At 46.1% G+C, this 24,190-nt stretch overlaps 1 protein-coding gene across 1 annotated transcript in view; it reads left to right on the top strand.

Moving 5' to 3' along the window:
• LOC134749701 (rootletin) overlaps window positions 1–23,277 on the top strand; it is an 84,421-nt gene extending 61,144 nt beyond the window's left edge. Inside the window, exons 22-45 of the mRNA XM_063684723.1 lie at window positions 312–556; window positions 691–807; window positions 854–970; window positions 1,017–1,133; window positions 1,180–1,296; window positions 1,343–1,459; window positions 1,506–1,638; window positions 2,319–2,499; window positions 2,872–4,405; window positions 4,546–4,659; window positions 4,764–4,971; window positions 5,604–5,713; window positions 6,177–6,353; window positions 6,553–6,660; window positions 6,880–6,964; window positions 9,505–9,599; window positions 11,691–11,919; window positions 12,965–13,109; window positions 13,400–13,517; window positions 14,099–14,225; window positions 14,958–15,115; window positions 15,709–15,879; window positions 21,912–22,046; window positions 22,561–23,277. Coding sequence (XP_063540793.1) covers window positions 312–556; window positions 691–807; window positions 854–970; window positions 1,017–1,133; window positions 1,180–1,296; window positions 1,343–1,459; window positions 1,506–1,638; window positions 2,319–2,499; window positions 2,872–4,405; window positions 4,546–4,659; window positions 4,764–4,971; window positions 5,604–5,713; window positions 6,177–6,353; window positions 6,553–6,660; window positions 6,880–6,964; window positions 9,505–9,599; window positions 11,691–11,919; window positions 12,965–13,109; window positions 13,400–13,517; window positions 14,099–14,225; window positions 14,958–15,115; window positions 15,709–15,879; window positions 21,912–22,046; window positions 22,561–22,668 — 4,766 coding nt within the window. The 3' untranslated portion in view covers window positions 22,669–23,277. The remainder of the gene's footprint in view (window positions 1–311; window positions 557–690; window positions 808–853; window positions 971–1,016; window positions 1,134–1,179; window positions 1,297–1,342; window positions 1,460–1,505; window positions 1,639–2,318; window positions 2,500–2,871; window positions 4,406–4,545; window positions 4,660–4,763; window positions 4,972–5,603; window positions 5,714–6,176; window positions 6,354–6,552; window positions 6,661–6,879; window positions 6,965–9,504; window positions 9,600–11,690; window positions 11,920–12,964; window positions 13,110–13,399; window positions 13,518–14,098; window positions 14,226–14,957; window positions 15,116–15,708; window positions 15,880–21,911; window positions 22,047–22,560) is intronic.
• The last annotated feature ends 913 nt before the right edge of the window (window positions 23,278–24,190 follow it).

Genomic DNA, 24,190 nt, shown 5'->3' with positions numbered 1-24,190 from the left:
ATTAGGAAACTATAGGTCTATAAAAAATCAATTTGTAGCTATTAGCTAAGTTGCTTATGTTTACTTTAAGACTGTTTGTTTCTCAATAAATAATAAAAAAAAAAAAAAAAGAAATTGCTAATCGCTGCATTCGCATTGCTATTCAAAATCAGTTCAGTAACATTTAATATTCCACTGGTAGGAAAGTGTCAAATTCTAAAAAAAAAAAAAAAATCTACTTGAAAAATATTAGAAGTGACTCTTTGCCATCCTTCAAAATAGACAGTTGATGAAAGTCTGCAGGTATTAGATACGTGTGTTTTATATTTCAGTGGAAAACGAGTCCGAAAGTCTCCGCAAGGAGCTGACCGACGTGCGCCGCCAGCTCAGCAACTGCGCGGCCGAGCGCGACAAGTACAACAGCAGCTGCCGCGAGCTGCGCGAGCACGTGAAGCGCGCCGAGCACGATCGGCGCGAGGCGGCGCGCGCGCGCGACGAGGCCGTGCACAGCGTGGCCAGTGAGTGTTTGTCTTGTTGTACCTCTCCAGCTCGGCGACTGCGCGGCCGAGCGCGACAAGTACAACAGCAGCTGCCGCGAGCTGCGCGAGCACGTGAAGCGCGCCGAGCACGATCGGCGCGAGGCGGCGCGCGCGCGCGACGAGGCCGTGCACAGCGTGGCCAGTGAGTGTTTGTCTTGTTGTCCCTCTCCAGCTCGGCGACTGCGCGGCCGAGCGCGACAAGTACAACAGCAGCTGCCGCGAGCTGCGCGAGCACGTGAAGCGCGCCGAGCACGATCGGCGCGAGGCGGCGCGCGCGCGCGACGAGGCCGTGCACAGCGTGGCCAGTGAGTGTTTGTCTTGTTGTCCCTCTCCAGCTCGGCGACTGCGCGGCCGAGCGCGACAAGTACAACAGCAGCTGCCGCGAGCTGCGCGAGCACGTGAAGCGCGCCGAGCACGATCGGCGCGAGGCGGCGCGCGCGCGCGACGAGGCCGTGCACAGCGTGGCCAGTGAGTGTTTGTCTTGTTGTCCCTCTCCAGCTCGGCGACTGCGCGGCCGAGCGCGACAAGTACAACAGCAGCTGCCGCGAGCTGCGCGAGCACGTGAAGCGCGCCGAGCACGATCGGCGCGAGGCGGCGCGCGCGCGCGACGAGGCCGTGCACAGCGTGGCCAGTGAGTGTTTGTCTTGTTGTCCCTCTCCAGCTCGGCGACTGCGCGGCCGAGCGCGACAAGTACAACAGCAGCTGCCGCGAGCTGCGCGAGCACGTGAAGCGCGCCGAGCACGATCGGCGCGAGGCGGCGCGCGCGCGCGACGAGGCCGTGCACAGCGTGGCCAGTGAGTGTTTGTCTTGTTGTCCCTCTCCAGCTCGGCGACTGCGCGGCCGAGCGCGACAAGTACAACAGCAGCTGCCGCGAGCTGCGCGAGCACGTGAAGCGCGCCGAGCACGATCGGCGCGAGGCGGCGCGCGCGCGCGACGAGGCCGTGCACAGCGTGGCCAGTGAGTGTTTGTCTTGTTGTCCCTCTCCAGCTCGGCGACTGCGCGGCCGAGCGCGACAAGTACAACAGCAGCTGCCGCGAGCTGCGCGAGCACGTGAAGCGCGCCGAGCACGATCGGCGCGAGGCGGCGCGCGCGCGCGACGAGGCCGTGCACAGCGTGGCCAGTGAGTGTTTGTCTTGTTGTCCCTCTCCAGCTCGGCGACTGCGCGGCCGAGCGCGACAAGTACAACAGCAGCTGCCGCGAGCTGCGCGAGCACGTGAAGCGCGCCGAGCACGATCGGCGCGAGGCGGCGCGCGCGCGACGAGGCCGTGCACAGCGTGGCCAGTGAGTGTTTGTCTTGTTGTCCCTCTCCAGCTCGGCGACTGCGCGGCCGAGCGCGACAAGTACAACAGCAGCTGCCGCGAGCTGCGCGAGCACGTGAAGCGCGCCGAGCACGATCGGCGCGAGGCGGCGCGCGCGCGACGAGGCAGTGCACAGTGTGGCCAGTGGGCACTCAGTGAGTGTTGTCCTTTTCCAGCATTTGACATGTACGCTGTCCACTCTTTTTCTATGCCTTTTTCCTGTAATTTATCCCCACTGTTTTTCCAATCCCTTGGATGAATTCACCTGGGGATCTCTCGTCCCGTCTTTTGACCTACAATTGAGTATAAATCTATCTTTCTTGGTCTTTGTTCTTTTTTTTGCCCACCCAGCGTCAACCGAAGACTAAGGTCTTAACTTTGCAGATTAATCTTATCTTCATATCGTTGTTTGCGTTACCATTCTCGGGCGTTTAAAGTACCGAGCCAGCTTGAGTGATTAGAGACGTTGAACTTCACGTATCACACATTCTTTATCTTCCAGCGCTCGAAGAAAACCGATCATCCTTGGAGCTGGAGCTCTCACGCCTTCAGAATATGCTGAAGGAATCTGAAACGGGCGGGGAACATGTGACACGAGAGTTGAGAGCTACCGAGGCGCAGTTGAAGAGAGAACGCGTCGCGCTGGAGCAAGCCAACCATGACATAAAGGAGCTTCAGTCCAGGTACATACGGTTGTTTCTTCTTAGTTTGCAGATGCGACTTGTGGAAACGAGAGAAGGGAAGTTTATCGTTCTAGTATGTTACATTTTAAACGCGATGATAAATACATTGGACACGCGCATATGTACACATTATATCCCGCTGATTACGGGCGCCCTACGCGCTTGTCAGGCTGAGCCAATATGTGAAGCCTAAAAATGATTTGAGACGCTTTTGCGAGTACTTGTGCTACTCCTTCAAAAACTGGTTCTCGGAGAAACTTATTTATGCTCTCCCCCTAGAGATTGACCTTGGGGTCCGAAAATAATGGACGCATTTAGTAGTATAGTAAGATCCGCAGTAGACTGCTTTCGGTCACCTTTTTATTTTCGTAGACTTCAGAACGAGGGCGAGGAGCGGGAGAGGACGGGTAACGAGGCGGCGGCGGCGCGCCGACACGGCGCCGAGCTCGAGGCGCTGCTCGGGGCCGCGCGCGCCGACCTCGCCGCCGGCCGGCAGCGCGGCGCCGAGCTCGAGGAGGCCTGCCGCGCCAGGGACCAGGTACTTACACACGGCGCCGAGCTCGAGGCGCTGCTCGGGGCCGCGCGCGCCGACCTCGCCGCCGGCCGGCAGCGCGGCGCCGAGCTCGAGGAGGCCTGCCGCGCCAGGGACCAGGTACTTACACACGGCGCCGAGCTCGAGGCGCTGCTCGGGGCCGCGCGCGCCGACCTCGCCGCCGGCCGGCAGCGCGGCGCCGAGCTCGAGGAGGCCTGCCGCGCCAGGGACCAGGTACTTACACACGGCGCCGAGCTCGAGGCGCTGCTCGGGGCCGCGCGCGCCGACCTCGCCGCCGGCCGGCAGCGCGGCGCCGAGCTCGAGGAGGCCTGCCGCGCCAGGGACCAGGTACTTACACACGGCGCCGAGCTCGAGGCGCTGCTCGGGGCCGCGCGCGCCGACCTCGCCGCCGGCCGGCAGCGCGGCGCCGAGCTCGAGGAGGCCTGCCGCGCCAGGGACCAGGTACTTACACACGGCGCCGAGCTCGAGGCGCTGCTCGGGGCCGCGCGCGCCGACCTCGCCGCCGGCCGGCAGCGCGGCGCCGAGCTCGAGGAGGCCTGCCGCGCCAGGGACCAGGTACTTACACACGGCGCCGAGCTCGAGGCGCTGCTCGGGGCCGCGCGCGCCGACCTCGCCGCCGGCCGGCAGCGCGGCGCCGAGCTCGAGGAGGCCTGCCGCGCCAGGGACCAGGTACTTACACACGGCGCCGAGCTCGAGGCGCTGCTCGGGGCCGCGCGCGCCGACCTCGCCGCCGGCCGGCAGCGCGGCGCCGAGCTCGAGGAGGCCTGCCGCGCCAGGGACCAGGTACTTACACACGGCGCCGAGCTCGAGGCGCTGCTCGGGGCCGCGCGCGCCGACCTCGCCGCCGGCCGGCAGCGCGGCGCCGAGCTCGAGGAGGCCTGCCGCGCCAGGGACCAGGTACTTACACACGGCGCCGAGCTCGAGGCGCTGCTCGGGGCCGCGCGCGCCGACCTCGCCGCCGGCCGGCAGCGCGGCGCCGAGCTCGAGGAGGCCTGCCGCGCCAGGGACCAGGTACTTACACACGGCGCCGAGCTCGAGGCGCTGCTCGGGGCCGCGCGCGCCGACCTCGCCGCCGGCCGGCAGCGCGGCGCCGAGCTCGAGGAGGCCTGCCGCGCCAGGGACCAGGTACTTACACACGGCGCCGAGCTCGAGGCGCTGCTCGGGGCCGCGCGCGCCGACCTCGCCGCCGGCCGGCAGCGCGGCGCCGAGCTCGAGGAGGCCTGCCGCGCCAGGGACCAGGTACTTACACACGGCGCCGAGCTCGAGGCGCTGCTCGGGGCCGCGCGCGCCGACCTCGCCGCCGGCCGGCAGCGCGGCGCCGAGCTCGAGGAGGCCTGCCGCGCCAGGGACCAGGTGTAAGTGTTTACACACGGCGCCGAGTTCGAGGCGCAGCTCGGGGCCGCGCGCGCCGACTTCGCCGCGTATTTCGTGTAAAAATTATCAATTATTTCCGAGATTTCAAACCAGATTTCTATAATTTCAACTATTTCTAGGAACTCGTTCTACGTTTGGAAGACTGCCGGTCCAAGGAGCGTCGTCTCGAGGAACTTAAACATAATCTTGAAGTGTGTCTAGCCGACGCGACACAGCAGATCCAGGAGTTAAAGGTATTTTTTTATAAATCACACTTTCCATTTTACATGATTTTATTGACCCGATTTTCACGCCCGTAATTTTGATGAATATTTGTCGAATGTGAAATCGTGTGCAGGCCCGTCTCGGCGGCAGCGAAGGGCGCTGCCGCGCGCTGGAGGCGTCCTTGGCACAGTGCGAGCACGGCAAGCGCGAGGCCGAGGCCAAGCTGTCGTCCATCGCGCACACTCTGCGGCGCGTGTGCGGCGTGCAGCCCGACGGCTCCGTGCACGCCGCCGCACGCCGCCGCCTCGCCAGCCCGGCGCGCCGCTACAGCCCGCACCGAGGTACTCTTGTACACGAACTGCGATGTCGAGGCCACGGAACGCACGCTCCGAGAGTCACGAGCGTGCACTCTCGCGCCCTTTGACGATCTGAGTATGCGCTGCGTGGTCGTCGGGTAAGGGAACCCGTACCCGGTGCCCGACGCGGCGCAACTCTTCCACTTCCTCGGATCGGATAGACACGAAGATCGTTTGTGGACTTAGTTGACGGTTCGAAAAAAGCTCATTTGCCACTAAGAGAGACAACGAAAATGAAAAAAGCTCAGCTGTCGTTTTTTGCGCATAAGCGACACTTGCTTGAGCTAACGTTACGTTCGTGGTCACAGGCAGACTGGCGAGGAATTGTATCAACAGCATTTGCATTTGATCTTGATTATTAACTTGTACGCTAGGATTGTCACTTTGCCTACACACAACACTCACGCCATCCGATGGTATGTGATGGGATGTTTTTCCCCCCTTACATTTGCTAATCACTGAGATTCCACGAAGACGAAATCCCCTGTCCCTCATTCCACTGTGTCAGTCTGCCTGTGACCACGAACGTAACCACGTTCGAAACGTCAGGCCATAAAGAAACGTAAGTTTTTACGCGATCCAGTATCAATTATTTATGTAGAACGTACGATTCACAGGTCGCGACCACTCCGAAGACCGCAACGAAATCATCGACGTGGATCCCGAGCTCGTCAAGAAGGGCGTGCGCAACCTGATGCACGAAGTCTGCCAGATTGAACGGGAGAAGGTAAGTTACTCACATTCGTTATCGAAACACTAGAGTGACTGTTTCTAGTGTACTTTAGTCATGTCAAAGAGAATTATTTGGTCATGTCAAGGGATATTTTCTGTAGCTGTTGTTCTCTCCTTCTTTCTTTTTTTCAACATATGTATTTCGGCGGCCGACCGTAAAATCAGGCCGATAGTAAAGTTTTGATGGTAGTGTTACTAGCCATATTAAACCAATAGATAGGTAGGGTAGGTTCGTTGCTTCAGATGCCCGAAGGGTAAACTGTCCAGAAAAGCGGGGCTCCGTCGACTCAGGGAACGAGACAAATATTTTCACGATTCACGATATGTCTAGGAATTTCATGATCTGCCTGATTTTACGATCGGCCGCCGACATGTATGACATTCTGAAGTGGTTCACCGGGAATGTCCCCGATTGTACTTAATTTTTAATAAATTAAAAAATTATATCACTGTAATAGGATGACTATAAAACTCAAGTAGCCGCCTTGAAGAAGCAACTCAAAGACGCGAGCGAGCAGCAAGGCAAGGGCGACAACAAGTTGCAGTCGATTACTTCCAACCTCCGCACAGTGCAGGAAGAGAAGGCTCGCTTGCAGAACATGCTGGGACAGAAGGACGCGCAGCTTACTGGACTGGTAAACCGATTAAAAACATCATAAGTTAGGTACTGTAAGGCAAGAGTGATCACAAATGTAAACGGGAAAACTGTCACGGTCAACTGAACTTTACTATATTTTGTTTTTCAATTAAATTCGACCGAGCTTCAGTCACTAATATCTCAACTAGCTAAAACTATTATATGGTAAAGAGATTGATAAATTAAAATGTTTTCAGAATGAATCAGTCCAGTCTAAAACTGTGGAGATCAGCAACCTAAGGGACAAGATCACGAGCCTAGAAGCCACGCTTAGCTCCGTTACCGAAGAGAAGGTTCAGAACGAGGTAAATCTTGAGTAATAATGCAAGTAGCAGTTAATTAGTAAATGATGAATTTTAGTAATGTCAAATTAAAGTTGTTTCAATCTTTATCGCTCGATAAATATAAGATCGATATGTAAAAATTTCGTATTTTTTTATTGTTGGAGTGTATGTATAATTTTAAAAACACATTCAATTCGAATATGTAGTTTTAGAAGTTCATAACTGGAGTGGTTTTTGCAGAACAAAGGCGAGAATTTGCGCGTACAGTTAGCGGAGCGCGTGCAAGAAGTCGGCCAACTGAGGGAGGCGCTGGCAGCGGCTGAAGGTACTATCACTAATTAACTACTGTTAATAGTACCAGTAAAGTTAGTTTGGTCAAAGTAAAATGGAATGTGGTGACAGCGAATCGTATGATAAGGTCCATCTAGAACAAGGATGTAAATAACTTTGATCTCGTGTAGTACACACAACTTTTTACCTGAAAACGTAACTTAGATAACCTGAAAAATGTAATCCTTCTAAATCACTTCACTCCTGTTTTCTTAAGTTCTATATTCTAACTAACAGTTAAGTTTTATTACCGCATACAAAAAAATCAAAACGAAATAAATTTCAGTAAAATAATATGGAAATAACCAAGGGCCTGGCACTCTTTGATAGAGAAAGATAGTCTTATTGCGATTCCTATAAGAGGAAAGAGAAAATAGTGCCATACTTTGTCCTTATCACCGACCGGGTTTTTTTTCATGGTCGGGTTATAGCAGGTCAGCATAGGTAGGAGGCCATGGCGAAATACCGAAATTTATAAGAGTGAAAGAGAAAAAGGATTATGCTGCCATACATTAACCTGTCAATACATGAATATGTCTTTTTCTTACCCCTGGTCGCTCGGTTTCATGTCTATAACTACTATACTATGTCTATGGAAATAACGAATATCAATTGACACTTCAATCGACAACTTTTTTTTGTAAAAAAAAAAGCTTTGTAAGATACGGTCCGAATTGCGGATACGGATATTTATTTATTTATTTATTTTCGAAGAACCAACAGCTATCAATTATACAATAGTTATATAAGTAAATAACAAAAAGCCAATTATAGGTTCCCACCAATAGCAACAAGTTAACACATAATTGGTGGTTAGCACTAAAATTTTACAACGTATTCAACTAATACTAATTTCAAAATGTGAATACCTACTTATCAAATACCCACAATTCAATACTCTTAATATACTGAGCTAAGAAAAACAAAACTTATTAATAAAATACATCAATCGATACAGTGATATTATTATGAATATGCTATCGCATACGACTCGCTCACTTAGGTCATTTGTTTGCCAGAATCCGTCTTATAGTTGTGATGTTACTATTAAAAACGTCAATATCACACTCTTTCGTTAGTTCATTTAGACTTTTACCAGCTCGCAATAGAAAGCTATTCTTTCTGTAATTACGTGATGAAAATGGAATTGAGAGGGGAGGGAAGTATCTTTTAGGAAGTATCATTTGTCAACTATAGTAAAGATTAGAGTTTATAAGTCTAGTATAGCAAAGATTGCTAAAAGTAGAATTCTTTATTTTGCGTGATAATCATTGTAAAATAAAATACGCAAAATATTGTGTTTTTATCAAATTTTAAACTTCATTTTCATTAATTATTTATTGAGAATTCATACCAAATTCATACTCATACGTGTTTTGAACGCTGCGTTCTGACGATTTTCGGGGATCTATTATAAACTGAACTTTTTAACTTTTTTGTCTCTTTCTTTTTGTTAACGACGTGAAAGGGACAGAGAATAGAATCCAAGCATTTCGAACTTGTATTAGGCCCCGCATGTTGAAATGACATTTGAATATAAGGGTGTCTTGATGTCAATTTGTCTCACTCAGTGAGCAAAATGCGATTTTGCTCACTGTTTTTAAGTAGCAAAGTACCCTTGTTCGAGCTGCTGAAGTGAAAATTTTTTTGGCTCTTCCGCTTCCATTCGGGTCGTGGTTTTAGCAGGGTGGTGTCACTGCGCAGTTTAGGTATATTTGGCCGGCGCACCGCCCGGGAAGGAGTATGGCAGTGGGCTGCCGCTCGGCTCGCATGATAGTCGTGTCACGTGGCGCTCGCGCAAAATTGTAAATACGCAATGGCTTCGAAACCTAAATCGCGATCTAATCTGTATAAAATATAATGTTCTGTTTACGGATGTCTGAATAAACGGAAGAACAAGGAAGCAGAAAAAACTTTTTTTTTTAAATTCCGAACTATATTGACCGACATATTTTCAAAGGAATAAGTACTTCTGTGGCATACCTACTTCCGTGAGAATCAGACATACTATCTCCGGCTAAAAATTGTATGTTTACAGAATCAACGTTTGTAATTCCTACATATTTATCTTAAATAATAAATCAGTAGGTATAGGTACAAAAACTTGTCTAGTGACAACCCCGTGCCGACACTCGCAGCTCGGTCATAAAACTGCGGCGCGCAAAGAAGATTCACGGTTCGTGCGCGGTTATACGTTTCAATTTTGCTTGCAAGCGGCGAGTGTAGGCATAATTTTATACCTAAATCTGGCTTTTGTGAACGAGTGAATTTTCTGTACGGTAGTACAACATACTATTAGTTATTCTGTGGTTTTATTATTTTATTTATTTATTTAAGAAACAAACAGTCTTCTATAGTTATACATAACACTGGAAATTTTCTTAAAGCTAGACTTACAGTTTCCTTAATGAAAATATTTTAACATCATGTTTAATAAACATGATGTTAAAATGATGTCATGTTTTAGTCTTATAACCCCCGTTATACTAAACATGAAACGTAGGGTTGTGACAAAAATGCTGGGGATGTTGTCAGGGCGCGCGGCGCGGCTGGACGTGCGGCGCGCGCAGCTGGAGGGCGACGTGCAGCGCGCGGCCGTCGCGGCGAGGGACCGCGACCAGGCGCTCAAGGTAAATGCTGGGGATGTTGTCAGGGCGCGCGGCGCGGCTAGACGTGCGGCGCGCGCAGCTGGAGGGCGACGTGCAGCGCGCGGCCGTCGCGGCGAGGGACCGCGACCAGGCGCTCAAGGTAAATGCTGGGGATGTTGTCAGGGCGCGCGGCGCGGCTAGACGTGCGGCGCGCGCAGCTGGAGGGCGACGTGCAGCGCGCGGCCGTCGCGGCGAGGGACCGCGACCAGGCGCTCAAGGTAAATGCTGGGGATGTTGTCAGGGCGCGCGGCGCGGCTAGACGTGCGGCGCGCGCAGCTGGAGGGCGACGTGCAGCGCGCGGCCGTCGCGGCGAGGGACCGCGACCAGGCGCTCAAGGTAAATGCTGGGGATGTTGTCAGGGCGCGCGGCGCGGCTAGACGTGCGGCGCGCGCAGCTGGAGGGCGACGTGCAGCGCGCGGCCGTCGCGGCGAGGGACCGCGACCAGGCGCTCAAGGTAAATGCTGGGGATGTTGTCAGGGCGCGCGGCGCGGCTAGACGTGCGGCGCGCGCAGCTGGAGGGCGACGTGCAGCGCGCGGCCGTCGCGGCGAGGGACCGCGACCAGGCGCTCAAGGTAAACGAGTTTTGACCACAAAAAGCCTAAACAGGGGTACATCTATTTACAACGACTATTCAAATTTCGAACAAAAATAGATGAGCGGCCTGCGGGCAAAAACAAGTGACAACGTGTCCGAATGAGGGCGCGTTTAATTTCGCCGCTAGGGGCGCTAGTGTAGATGGAGGTCTTTCAAAATGTCCATATCCATATCCATAGAAGTTTTGGGGGTTTCAAGCTTTTTTTATCGGGAATTTTCACTCCTTACCAGGGACCGGCCCGCTATCCCTTATCGGGGTTTTATAAGGGTATTGCATAAGGCTTAACTCACCATACCCTTTGCCAGACGAAACCCTTTGTTTTGGTTTTAAAAACCCTTATATAAAGCTACCACATTTGAGTAATCGGTAGCCCAAATACCCTTACAAAACCCTTATCATCCGCTCACCAACACCTTGCATATTGCTTATAAGGGTTAGCCTTATAAAGGGCTTCCCTTTTAGCATATAAGCGTGCTAATTTAAGTCGTCTACCTTGTTCATAAAGCACACATTACTTCGAATCCGAGCGATCGTCGGCGGCGACGGCGGCGTTCTTTGACTAGGCACGTATTTTCTTTCCTTTTCATACACTACCGTAGATATATACTAATCCTGTCTCTTTCACGCAAAGGGAAACCTTTATAAAAAGCGCTTAAAGATAAGGGTAACCCTTATTAAGAGCTAGCCTTATATTTGGTTAGCTTTTCAATAAGGGTTAGTCAAAGGTAAGGGTATGAATGGGCTTGCAGTTTAAAAGGGAAAGTCTTTCAATGTGTTAGCCGTGTTTAAGTGTCGCCCATTGAAAGGGTTTTATCGCGGAAAGGGTTGTCCGGTCCCTGCTCCTTACTCATAATTGTGGTAAATCTTTGTCCATCTTTGACTAATCATGGTAAACAATAGATATACCTCAATAAATGTTAGTGGTTTAAAAAAAGTGCCAAATAAAATATATGCAAAATTAAACAGTTTGAAAAAATGGCAATTTAGAAAGAAAAAAAAGAAGAAAGAAAAAGCATTTATTAGCACAACATAACATAACACTAAAACTAGAAATATACACAGAATGAGGTTGCGCTAAATGGTCCTTACTCAGCTTGGTGTCACGGTGTGAGCCAACATGGCACACTCCGCGACGCTGATTTTCAGTAAGGCCCAGTAGATCTCTTTAGACGCTAAAATACCTTAGTGTATATTAGAACGTATTAATTTTATAAAAATAAGCGTAGAAGAATTTTGAGATCTGTTTTTCTGGACCTACATCTACAGTGCGCCAACTGGTGACCACAAAAACAGTAGCCCTCATTAGCCAAGATTTCTAAGGGGCGGGGGCGGCTTGTCATTACGCAGGCAAAAATAAATGCTCAGAGATTTAATTTCCGAACGTTTAATTCGTTACTGGTCTACCTGAACCTTAAATCGCTAGTAACGCACTGTATATTCTTATGCATTTTAAATCTGCAACGTAATCCATTTCCCAGAAACTCCAAGAGCGCTGTGAAGGTTACGCTCGCACCATAGCCTCACTAGAAGACCGATGCACTTCACTGAAGGGCACGGTCGAGCAGCTGTCCACGTCGCTTCAAAAGGCCGCCTCTGCCGAGAGCGAGCTCAGAGCGGAGCTGAGCAAGACTCAGCGCATGCTCAACGAGGCAAAAAACAACGAGCAGAATGCGGTGGACAAATTGAGACAGATTCAGAAGAACATCGGTAAGTTTTCCTTTGTCTTTAGCTTTAGTTATAAGACAGCTGTCCACGTCGCTTCAAAAGACAGGCAGGTTGGTGTCTTGCAACACCAACGACGCTGCTGTATGTGTCCCGGTAACACTACCTTACGCAGGTCGAGGAGCTCGTAAAGTACGTACGAGTCAAGTCCGGATTCATCCTGAGGGTCGTGAAGTTGGAATCTCGACACAGTGTGAATTTTAATTATTTTGTGGTGAGCGTTCCGACTGAACATCTAGCGACCTTCACCAATGAGGACTTCTGGCCGAAGTGTCAAGACCGGAGTTGCGAACTGCATCGCAGCCATAATTGTGTGTTTTTGTTTTTAAGATATATTTTATAATAATATGTATGCTAGTTTTAAGGTAATTATCTATGGGCTAATAGTTGCCTGAAAATAAAGAATTTCATTTCATTTCAAAAGGCTGCCTCTGCCGAGAGCGAACTTAGAGCTGAGTTGAGCAACCCAGCCATGCTTATTATCGAGGCCAAGTTTTACCCTGTTCTAAAGCCCTTTTAGATTGTTGCGCTTCTATAAAGGGTTCAATGTAGGTTTGTCACTATCGCTGTGAAAAGTACGCGAAACCGAGTACAAAGCGGAGCTGACTAAAGGGGCCCACTGACTATCAGTCCGCCTGACGATATCGGCCTGTCAGTTCGGAACTGTCAAATTTTTGTTCTAACTGACAGGCTGATATCGTCCGGCGGACTGATAATTAGTCGGCCCCTTTAGGACATATAAGACTTAATCTTAAAGGGGCCCACTGATTATTAGTCCGCCCAACGATATTAGCCTGACAGTTAAAACAAAAATTTGACAGTTCCGAACAACTGACAGGCCGATATCGTCCGGCGGACTGGTAATCAGTGAGCCCCTTTAAGATTAAGTCTCATATCTTAGACTCTTCTCTATTCATTCAATTTGATAAATGTAACTAGGACTAAGCATATATTATGATAGCAAAAAGGATGAGAACGCGGAAAGAAACTGTGTGCGGTATCCTAGCATGACTTACCTAATTTATTTCAGCCAATTGCGAGAACGAGCGACGCGTACTGAGCGAGAAGTTAGAAAGCGCGAAGTCAGCGCTAAGCGAGCTAAAGAGATTGAACTGCACACTGGAGGATCAAGTGCACAGGCTTACGACGCAACTAGCCAACGTGGAAGTGCAAAGGTATACATATAGTGCATATCAGATTGTCGAAAAGTGAATTTACTGGTATTTTTCGATTAAAAGTGGTTTGCATTTGATTTTCATCAAACCATACAATTACAAACATGTATAATAAAAACCATACTATGTATTACAAACAAGAATAAATGGTAAACAATGGCTCATCTGCTCCATCGGTGGTCAGAGGGCTGGCTCGTTCATTTTTAGTAGGTACTTTACCTACGCCGACAGCCGTATGGATGGCACAAGACCGCTCAGCGAAATAAAAATGATGTGCATTTTGTGAGCAGGTCAGGCTTGGAGTCGCAGCTACGTATGACGACTTGGGACGGAAAGGACAGCGCCGACAGCGAGCTCGAGCGAGAACTGCACGCGTTGCAGCGCGAGCGTAACGAACTGAAGGCCAAGGCAAGCGTTTATATATACATATGTATACAGCAAGCTTAACACGATTGCGTCGCGACAGTATCTCATGCACGAGATAAACTACTCATCCCTTTCTGATTAATACAGATGGAAAAAAACGGGCAGGCAGTTAGAAATCTAAATAGGGCTGTGAAGGGATATCAACAGACAATATAAGAGATAGGTATATGAGTGTTCTTGGGAACCACGCGGTCAATTTTCAAGATACGGCAGATTGAAATCTGAGATTTTCAAAACATTGATCATCTTGTTTTAACAGTTTTAACCTTCTCTAGTTATGCCTTTTTCTACCATGTCCATATGCTGGACTATGGAACTAAATAATTCATAAATTAAAGTAGGTAGTACTGTAGTTCTTTTCAACTACATATTAATATCACTTAATAGCAGGAAAATCAATAAATAGGGTAAAACATACCAAATCATGCATAATAATTATAGGATATCAGAAATTTCCTTTTCATATGTAGGTAGGTAATTTAAAAAAAATACGATCTATTAATACATTTACGATGTCTTGCAATGCAATAGAAAAAGCTTTAACCTAATAATTTGTTGTTCAGAACGATGCTCTCCAAGAGACAGTCCGTAAGGTGGAGGCAGATCGCCGCCTGAACAGGACTTCGGCACTTCGCAGCAAGAGCCACGACAGGACCGAGAAGACTGTCTACTACTCGGATTTGGACTCCGGTTATTATTAGTAGCATATACTTTACACTTATGCGTTTTCCTGGACCCATAGACAGGTCCGCGCGCCACTTTGACACGTTACTGCTGCTTATTTCGAGTTTTAAGACTAGCGTTACAATGTCAATGGTCAAGAAAATGTGACAGGTTGTGACAAGGGGGAAGGGGGAGTCACAAACTTTGTGACGTCACTTTAACTTATTTAAATTATGTTTTTCGCTGGACAGTTAAATAACAAATTTTTGGAACGATAATCGTTTTTAATCGTTTAATGTTCTTTCCTAATCTGTTTTGGGTTATAAAATTATTAATATTTCTCTTGTCAAAAATATTAATAACACTTAATTCGATTTGGCGATTTCATTGAAAAAATGTGACGTCACACCAGGGGGGGGGAGGGGTTTGCCAAATGTGACCAAGTGTGACAAGGAGGGGGAAGTGGTAAAAAAACCTCGGAATTCGTGTGACGTAATTAATGGATGAACCCTATTCTATGGGAGGGTAATTTTTATTTTCGCGATTTCGTGGTTGGTCCCATAGTAAAAGTTACTCAGTTTAATCCGAAAACCTCCCTGGCCACGGTAATGCACTTATTTTTTAGCCACCCTGTATAACTGTAAGGGAATATTTGTTGCAATTTCCACATACATATTTCATAAGTGTGTACCCCATGGGTTAGCTGAAGTCTTACGATATGTCAACCCTGTTTATTTTTCTGACCAACATCACTTTTAGGTCCCGATTCAACTAAAGACTCGATGCGCTACAGGGACTCTAATCTGAGCGCGGGATGCAACGACAAGAGTTTCCGCGCCGACTTAACCTTGCTGGAGCTTGAGAACAGAGAGCTCAAGATGAAGATTCGGCGCATGGAGAAGGAGCTTGCTGATAAGGTGAATCCATGGCGGAAATATTATTTTTGATTAGGTCCCGGTTCAACTAGACTCGATGCGCTACAAGGACTCGAATCTGAGCGCTTAGCGTGATTTGTCGGCTCTTAATAGTGCGTGCCCTTCCGTGCGCTTTGTATCTGCCATCTTGAAGCCTGAATCGGAAATATAAACTGTACATTGACACTTGACGCCAAAGCAAGTGCTGCCCTCTACAGTTCACGTACGTTTTCTTGTGCATTGTAGGTTCTGGCACCTTGTGGGCTACATTGGAAACTTAAACTTGACATTTACACTTCGCGCCAATAAGTAGGGGGCTCCTGTGCTGCCCCCTACAGTATACAACCGAAATTTATTTTATAACACGATAAGACTAGTACCTGACTATCCTTTTATTCGAAAACGGCATTTTATGCAATGGAAAAAAATCTGAGCTAATCGTTGAGCTGTGAGATGGCCGTAACAAACCCATCTAGTTTTGGCTTGTTTTAATTATGAGTGGTGTGAATACAAAGAATAGTCTAGTCTGCAATGAAAACTTGTCTTAAAAGTTACATTTTCCACTGAACCTTGTCTTGATATACCTAATGTTTTAGGAGGCAGAACTGAAATTGGCGCGAACTCGCTACCTCAGTGACCTGTCCACGGCATCGCCGCACCGGCGCGAAGATATCGATCACTACCGACAGGCTGCCCTGCAAGCCGAGCGCCTCCTGGAAGCGAGGGAGGCCAGTCACCGGCAGCAGATCATCAGGCTCGAGAACCAGGTACATTCACAAACGCCATTAACTCTTCGCGGCAGCTTCGTCGCCTTCACGCCACGCTTATTAAATATTCCTATCGCCTATCGTAAACCTAATTGGAATGCATGAAGGTCTATATTACACTGTAGCCGCGCGCGTCAGTTGTAGACTATGGCGGTCAAAGGGTTCAAACACCCAGAGTTAAGTCAATATTTTGCCTTTTAAATACGTTGTCGTCCTACGTCCGAAAAAGGTTTGCAAAATGTAAGAACCACAGGTGAAGTAGTTTCGTTTTTGATTTTATAGAACACGCTACTAGCTACGATATAAAACAGAGCTTCATGGAAACTGTTACTACATTTAATGCCTATAAGTATTCTATAGGCTGGATGACAAGTATTTATTAACCTTTTCGACGCCGTGTCAAACACTAAAGCTGTCACGCGGACGCCGAGTCGCCGAAGTGTCAAAACTGAAATTGAACTTTATGCACATGCACGAAGGTCTATGTTGCTCTGTGATCTTTGACCGATAAATCAGTCATTGGCGTTGGACCTGCGGTGCCGATATAGCCGCCATTGGCGTCCAAAAGGTTAATGGTAATCGATCAGGTTTGTTTTGAGGATCAAATGTCTATATGGCACCCATTGCATTAAGAGTCCGCACTCCGCAGCAAGCTCGGTTCTCCATACAAACGTAGTTACACTCTCATTTTAAAACGACTAGCTAGATTGCTCTGAAAGTTTCTACTTACAATAGAATAAGGTATATCTAGGTTTGTAATTAGTTTATGTAGCTTCATTTAAAAAAAATACAGTACAGTTACCCTAGTAAAAAAAAATACAGCAAATTTAAGGTATTCATTCAAACTTGTTTTCGCTCTATTTCGTTTGTTTTATAAACTGGAGCTATATGAACTAATTACAGACCTAGATATACCTCATGTCATTGTATATGCAAAGTTTCGTTACAATCCAACACGTAGTTTTAAAATGAGAACGACTCTCCGTTTGTATGGGAAGGTGAAATTAGGCCGAGCTTGCCGGGGACTCTTAAAGCAATACAAAAGTCAGAAATGATAGTTAAAGTCTGACAATCGTACTATCCTCACACATATACAAGCAATTGTGACGTCACTATTGCCGAGAAGCCGTCTTGAAGTATGGAAAACAAGGAAATTGCGATCTTGTCGGTAAAATATTGCGTTTATGTACCTATATAGTTGCCTTACAATCACTACATAGTATAAAACAAAGTCGCTTTCCGCTGTCTGTCCATCCGTCTGTCCCTATATCAATCAATCAATAATAATTTATTTCGAACAAATAAGTCCATAATGTGTTAGTAACATACATACTAATACTTAAATCTAGGGTTAGTACAAACATAATATATGTATGCTTAGATCTTTGAAACTACGCAACGGATTTTGATGCGGTTTTTTTAATAGATAGTGATTCAAGAGGAAGGTTTATATGTATAATTTGTAAAGGTTTTGTTTAAATTAGTTGAACTACCCGTGCGAAGCCGGGGCGGGTCGCTAGTCTTTTATAAAATAAAATGTAAGGAATCGAATAGTACCATTATTTTTTCCTGTTTTGGAAGTTAAAAAAAAACCTAAAATGTATTTTTTTATCATTGCCATATATTTTTAAGTGTCCAATTTACTCTGATAAATTGCTCATTTTCTATCTATTTAACTAGAATTTATTTAAAAAATACACACTTGTAATCAATCATCCTATTGTTTTCCGAACGTGACCTATCTATGTCATTAAAACCACCAGGCATTCAATTCCCAGTCCCGACAGCACTGGGTAGTTACGTTACCTCTGATCTATGACGTGTTTACATAGGAATTCGTATTGTTATTACCTACAGGGGCCCATCATTTTAAGGAAATATACAGACCACACTTCGATACAAATATATCATTCACTCTGGTTCGAATCAGGAAATAACATCAGAAACCTTTAAGAGCCCTTATTCCCTGGAGCGTTCATCGATTTCACGAAATAACACTCAATAGATGGCGTTGACGCGCGGTACGCGAGCGCCGGCAACTATAATGCGTTTTGAACGCAGAGAAGAATAATCTTGATCTTTGTCGATTTCAATAGCAAGTAACATTATTTTTATTGTTATAGCCACTCTTTTATTTTATTTTATATGCATGGTAGTAGTAATTTCAGTTTATTATGTTAAGAAAATATGCATATTTGTACCCAGAGATGACCAGGGTGCCTAGCCAAGATGCCAACCGTTTAGGTACTTATAGTTTACATTAAAACCAAATCTGCAGGTGGCCTCTGAAATGGGTAATAGAAACGCGATCCGTATGTCTTTCGCTTTCCAAATGACCAGGGTGCCTAGCCAAGATGCCAACCGTTAACGCTCCGTAGGAACCGAAACGTAACTGTCTCTGTCGCACTAATATTGAAGAGTGATAGAGAGAGATTACGCTATTGTTCGCTTCGGAACGAACGACTGGAATCTTGGCTAGGCACTCGGGTTTAGTACCTACAGTTTACGTTAAAACCACTTAAAACCAAATCTGTAGCTGGCCACTGAAATGGGTAATAATAATAATATAATGGGTGTTTTGCTTTCCATATAATCAGAGTACCTAGCCAAGATGCCAGTCGTTCGTTCCGTAGCGAACGATAGGGTAATCTCTCTCTATCACTCTTCCATATTAGTGCGACAGAGACGGTTGCGATTCGTTCGCTACGGAGCGTAAACAGTTGGCATCTTGGCTAGGCACCCTGGTCATCTGCAAAGCGAAACACATACGGAACGCGTTTCTATTACCCATTACAGTAGCCAGCTATAGATTTGGTTTTAATGTAAACTATATGTACCTAAACCTGGGTGCCTAGCCAAGATGCCAGTCGTTCGTTCCGCAGCGAACGATAGGGTAATCTCTCTCTATCACTCTTCCATATTAGTGCGACAGAGACGGTTGCGTTTCGTTCGCTACGGAGCGTAAACAGTTGGTATCTTGGCTGGACACCCTGGCCACCTGGAAAGGGAAAGACATACGGATCCCGTTTCTACTACCCATTCAGAGGCCAGCTACAGATTTGGTTTTAATATAAACTATAGGTACCTAAACGGTTGGCATTTTGGCTAGGCACCCTGGTCATCTGGAAAGCGAAAGACATAAGGAACGCGTTACTACTACCCATTTTAGAGGCCAGCTACAGATTTGGTTTTAATGTAAATTATATTATAGATACCTAAACGGTTGGCATTTTGGCTAGGCACCTTGGTCATCTGGAAAGGGAAAGACATACGGAACCCGTTTCTACTACCCATCCAGAGGCCAGCTACAGATTTGGTTTTAATGTAAACTATAGGTACCTAAACGGTTGGCATCTTGGCTAGGCACCCTGGTGATCTAGAAAGCGAAAGACACAAGGAACGCGTATCTACGACCCATTTTAGAGGCCAGCTACAGATTTGGTTTTAATATAAACTATAGGTACCTAAACGGTTGGCATTTTGGCTAGGCACCCTGGTCATCTGGAAAGCGAAAGACATAAGGAACGCGTTACTACTACCCATTTTAGAGGCCAGCTACAGATTTGGTTTTAATGTAAATTATATTATAGATACCTAAACGGTTGGCATCTTGGCTAGGCACCTTGGTCATCTGGAAAGGGAAAGACATACGGAACCCGTTTCTACTACCCATCCAGAGGCCAGCTACAGATTTGGTTTTGATGTAAACTATAGGTACCTAAACGGTTGGCATCTTGGCTAGGCACCCTGGTGATCTAGAAAGCGAAAGACACTAGGAACGCGTTTCTACGACCCATTTTAGAGGCCAGCTACAGGTTTGGTTTTAATGTAAATTATATTCTAGGTACCTAAACGGTTGGCATCTTGGCTAGGCACCTTGGTCATCTGGAAAGGGAAAGATACGGAACCCGGTTTTACTACCCATTCAGAGGCCAGCTACAGATTTGGTTTTAATGTAAACTATAGGTACCTAAAAGGTTGGCATCTTGGCTAGGCACCCTGAACAGACCCGATCACCTAGGCGAAAAAATTTAATATTTGTGCTATAAAATGCACCTATGATTACATTGATCACCTAAGGATCAAGATTTTCTAATCGCAGTATACACCATTTCTCGGAACTAGCTCGCTGGTTTACGAACGCAACAAACGCCTGACGATCGAGCACAGGTCCGTCCCCTAAGCGCGCCCGGCGGAGACTGAGCGCGGAGCGTCCGTGCAGCGTGAATTATACGTCTTTTAAAAATATTTAAATTTACGGCAAAATAGGTCCTATAGTTATGATTTTTTTATAGTTAAAGTTTGCTATAATATTATTTTGAGGGCAAAATATAAGTACAATTTGCGATAAAAAAATATTATGCGACCCTGTTTTCACCGAAAAAATGAAGAAAACTCGGAAGGTATTTTATCAATATTTTTAAATGAATCTTTGATCTTCAATCATTTCAGCCCCTCGTACAAGATATGGTGAATTGAATTGTAATCATTCATGGACCAAATGATTCTTGTTTACTGCAAAATTGGCAACCGAAACGACACTTCTCACTGCAAATTTTGAAAAATACTCCCAGGAAAACTCATTTATTTTAGGCTTAAAAAGAGAAAATGCACCCTTTAACTATTTCAGCCGCTAGTTTAGGAAATGATTATTTAAGAACGTTAACAGTTTTTGAATAAATACTAATAGTTACGTCGTAATGTTGAATGAAAAAGGAAGCATTTTGCCGAATACGCTCGTTTGTAGGAATAAGGCCTCTTAAACAGGATTCTAAATACTGTGCCTACCATAAAATACGCGTTACGTAGGTACTTATGCTGTGCGACGCTTATAAGCATTAAAAGCGAAGTTAGCGGAACATTGCTAAATTGAACTAAGTTCTAAAAATATTAAGCATTAGTGAAGGCCATGAACTTCATACTTTTATTACATTTTTTTTTATGGTATGGTACGGTACGGTACGGCACGGCACGGTACGGTACGGTCCGGTCCGGTCCGGTCCGGTCCGGTCCGGTCTCGTCTCGTCTCGTCTCGTATCGTATCGTATCGTACATATTATAATACTTTTTTTTCTGTTTATTCTGTGTAATTCGAAATACATTTTAACCTTTAATATGTTCTCACTACTGAGGTGAAAAATTATGTGTGCAACACGAGAGCAAAGTTATTTTACATCTCGTGTTTTTGAGTCCCTCGCTACGCTCAAGATTCTACCTTAGAAATCACTCGCTTCGCTCGTGATTCAATTATAGAATCTTTCGCTTTCTCGGGTCTCAAAATAAACACTCGCAAGAAAAACCAACTTTCCTCTCTTGTTGCACAAATAACCATTTCACCTCAGCAGCTAGAACAAGCCTACTTTCGTCACTCCAGGGAGTGAAACAAAGTAGCTTTTTAATTTAGTGAAGGCCATGAACTGCCACTTCATACTTTTTATTTGTATTATTCTGTGTAATTCTAATTACATAACCTTTAATATGTTCTCACTACTGAGGTGAAAATAACTAATTTATGAGCGTTGAGGGTTTCAAGGCCCGAAAAACAAACAAATTTATCTGCGATGAGCAGAACAACTAGATGCAGAACATTACACAGCTAATCCAAATTAATGCTTTTAAATATGTATCACTCAATTTAAACGCCTAAAACGATTATAATACTTGTGTGCACTAATTTCATACTCATACTCATTTATTTATAATAATATTTCATATTACACGTTAATTAATATATATAATAATAATTGGATTTAATTATCGGAATTAAATTCAAAGAGTAAATATGTGGCTTTCCAATACAGAAGGGTCGTTATGCTTCAAGGGCAATAAGGACGTTTCCATCTAATATCTCAACAGAAATTCTGATAGTAACGTCCTTAATTACAGATGAAGCATCAGGACCCCTCTGAGGTGGAAAGCCACATATATCATTTCAGAGTTGATGTGAAAGTGTTTACTTATTATTTTCATAGTAAAGTTATACCATAAAATTAAGTGAGTTTAACTGTAGCGTAGCAATATATTTGTGTCAGGCATCTCAGTTGCGCAGCCAGCTGTCGGCGGAGATTCGGCGGCGGCAAAGCTACGTGGCGCGCAGCGGGCGCGCCGCTCGCGACGTGCAGCGTCTCCGCTCCGCGCTTGGCGATTCGCTGCGGACTGTTTCGCAGGTATATATTTTGCATGAAAACATTCAGATACTAATATACACTATTGTCATGGATATAAAGTCGGTGTCATTAAACGTAATGTGCGTTATTAAACGTAAGTGGACATATTTACAGGTACTTACTCTTACCTAGAAGTTTGTACGCAGGGGGTCAAAGCAAGTATCTCTATGTACTTACTTAACAGAGTTGCCACACGCGTGCACCCGTGAAGGACAGAACCCGAAATGAAAAATACGATTAAACATTCCTGACAACATACCAAAAAAACCTACGTAATTTAGTTGGATTAATTGTTGCCCACCAAGCTTTGGTGGGTGACCTATTACAAAATCTAAATATCCTCTGGCAAGACTTTATCCGTAAGTAGAACAAGGCGCGAAATGCAAAATTTTCAAATTGTCGTTCTTTCGTTTGTACTGACAAAGCTGGCTTGCCAGACTATGTGGAAGGTCTGTCATTTGTTACGTATTAGGAATTCCTTGGCTTTATTGTAAAATAGTGAATTGTTCCGCAGGACCCGGCGCTGGACTCGTACACGCTGGAGCACGAGGCGCGCAAGCTCGACAGCACGCTCGCGCACAGCCTCCCGCCGCTCAACGACAGTTACGACAGCTCCAAATAAAATCATAGCTCTACCACCAGCCTATTTCACTAAGAGATCCTGCTCTAGATTGGCCACAACTCTCGCTGATCTCACAACACGTTCACTGTCTCCATACAAAGTGATATGACAACGTCACACGTCCAAGTCTGCTTCCACTTTGTCTTCATAAGAACCCATAGTGAAAGCGCGGATTCCTGAAAAAAGCGGGCACCCGGACAGGGAACATGTTAACATTTGTTGTTACGAATCTAGGGGTCCATGCGCTGTGCTAGCGGAGCGGCCGAATGTTCCGAGGTGAATAACTACATAGTTCTCGTGCTTTTCCCTTTAGTGGACAACATTAACATATTTGCAATTATGCGTAAAATATAAACGCATTTATACCAAAAAAATTACTAATAAGTAATATATTTGTCCAATCACTAAAGGGAACTCTGAATATGAGTTTCATGACACGCTGTCGATCGCTATTTGACGAGTATAACGCGTGCTCCGAGGTGCTGGATGTTTTTCATTATGTTTACTAGTATATTTGATTCTAGATTTGGAAAATAATGTATACACAGTATTAAAACGTATCTTTTGCATTGTTAAATTTAATATCATTGTTTACGATTAAGAATTGTTATTTTTTCTTTTATAAAGTATTACTTACAGTAAAATGTGCCTACCTTGCTCCCCACTGGGTAATTGTGTTCCAGTAGTTTATTAGGGTTCCGTACCCAAAGGGTAAAAACGGGACCCTATTACTAAGACTCCGCTGTCCGTCTGTCTGTCTGTCACCAGGCTATATCTCATGAACCGTGATAGCTAGACAGTTAAAATTTTCACAGATAATGTATTTCTGTTGCCGCTATAACAACAAAAACAAAAAAATACGGAACCCTCGGTGCACGAGTCCGACTCGCATTTGGCCGGTTTTATATATATACATTAAAACTCTACATCTTATAAAACAAAGTCCCCCACCGCGTCTGTCTGTATATTCGCGATAAACTCGAAAACTACTGAACGGGTTTTCATACGGTTTTTACCTATCAATAGAGTGGTTCTTGAGGAAGGTTTAGGTGTATAACTTGTTAAGGGTGACCCGTGCGAAGCTAGTAAAAACTATAGCACAACCTGTGTTACAGCATGATAGTAGTAATGGTCTACTTTATATCGCCGTATATATCAACATACCACAATTTAATATTATAAATTTCGAATTTTGAAGGAAAATAGGCAAATTTTACGGTAGGTAATTTAACATTTTGCAAATGTAAGATATACGAAAGTGAGATAGTCATCATCATCATCATCATCATCATGTCAGCCGATAGACGTCCACTGCTGGACATAGGCCTCCCCCAAGGCTCGCCACTCCGACCGATCCTGTGCCGCTCGCAACCACCGAATTCCCGCGACTTTCACCAGGTCGTCGCTCCATCTCGTTGGAGGCCTACCGGCAGTTCGTCTTCCGGTACGCGGACGCCACTCCAGAACCAGATAGTGAGATAGTAAATAACAGTATTATGAAGCACTTTATCTAGTCAATTTA

This window comes from Cydia strobilella, chromosome 2 (genome assembly GCF_947568885.1).
Source record: "Cydia strobilella chromosome 2, ilCydStro3.1, whole genome shotgun sequence".
In the NCBI taxonomy this organism is placed as follows: domain Eukaryota; kingdom Metazoa; phylum Arthropoda; class Insecta; order Lepidoptera; family Tortricidae; genus Cydia; species Cydia strobilella.
Note: the sequence above shows the minus strand (reverse complement) of the source record. Positions and strands in the feature narration are given on the sequence as shown.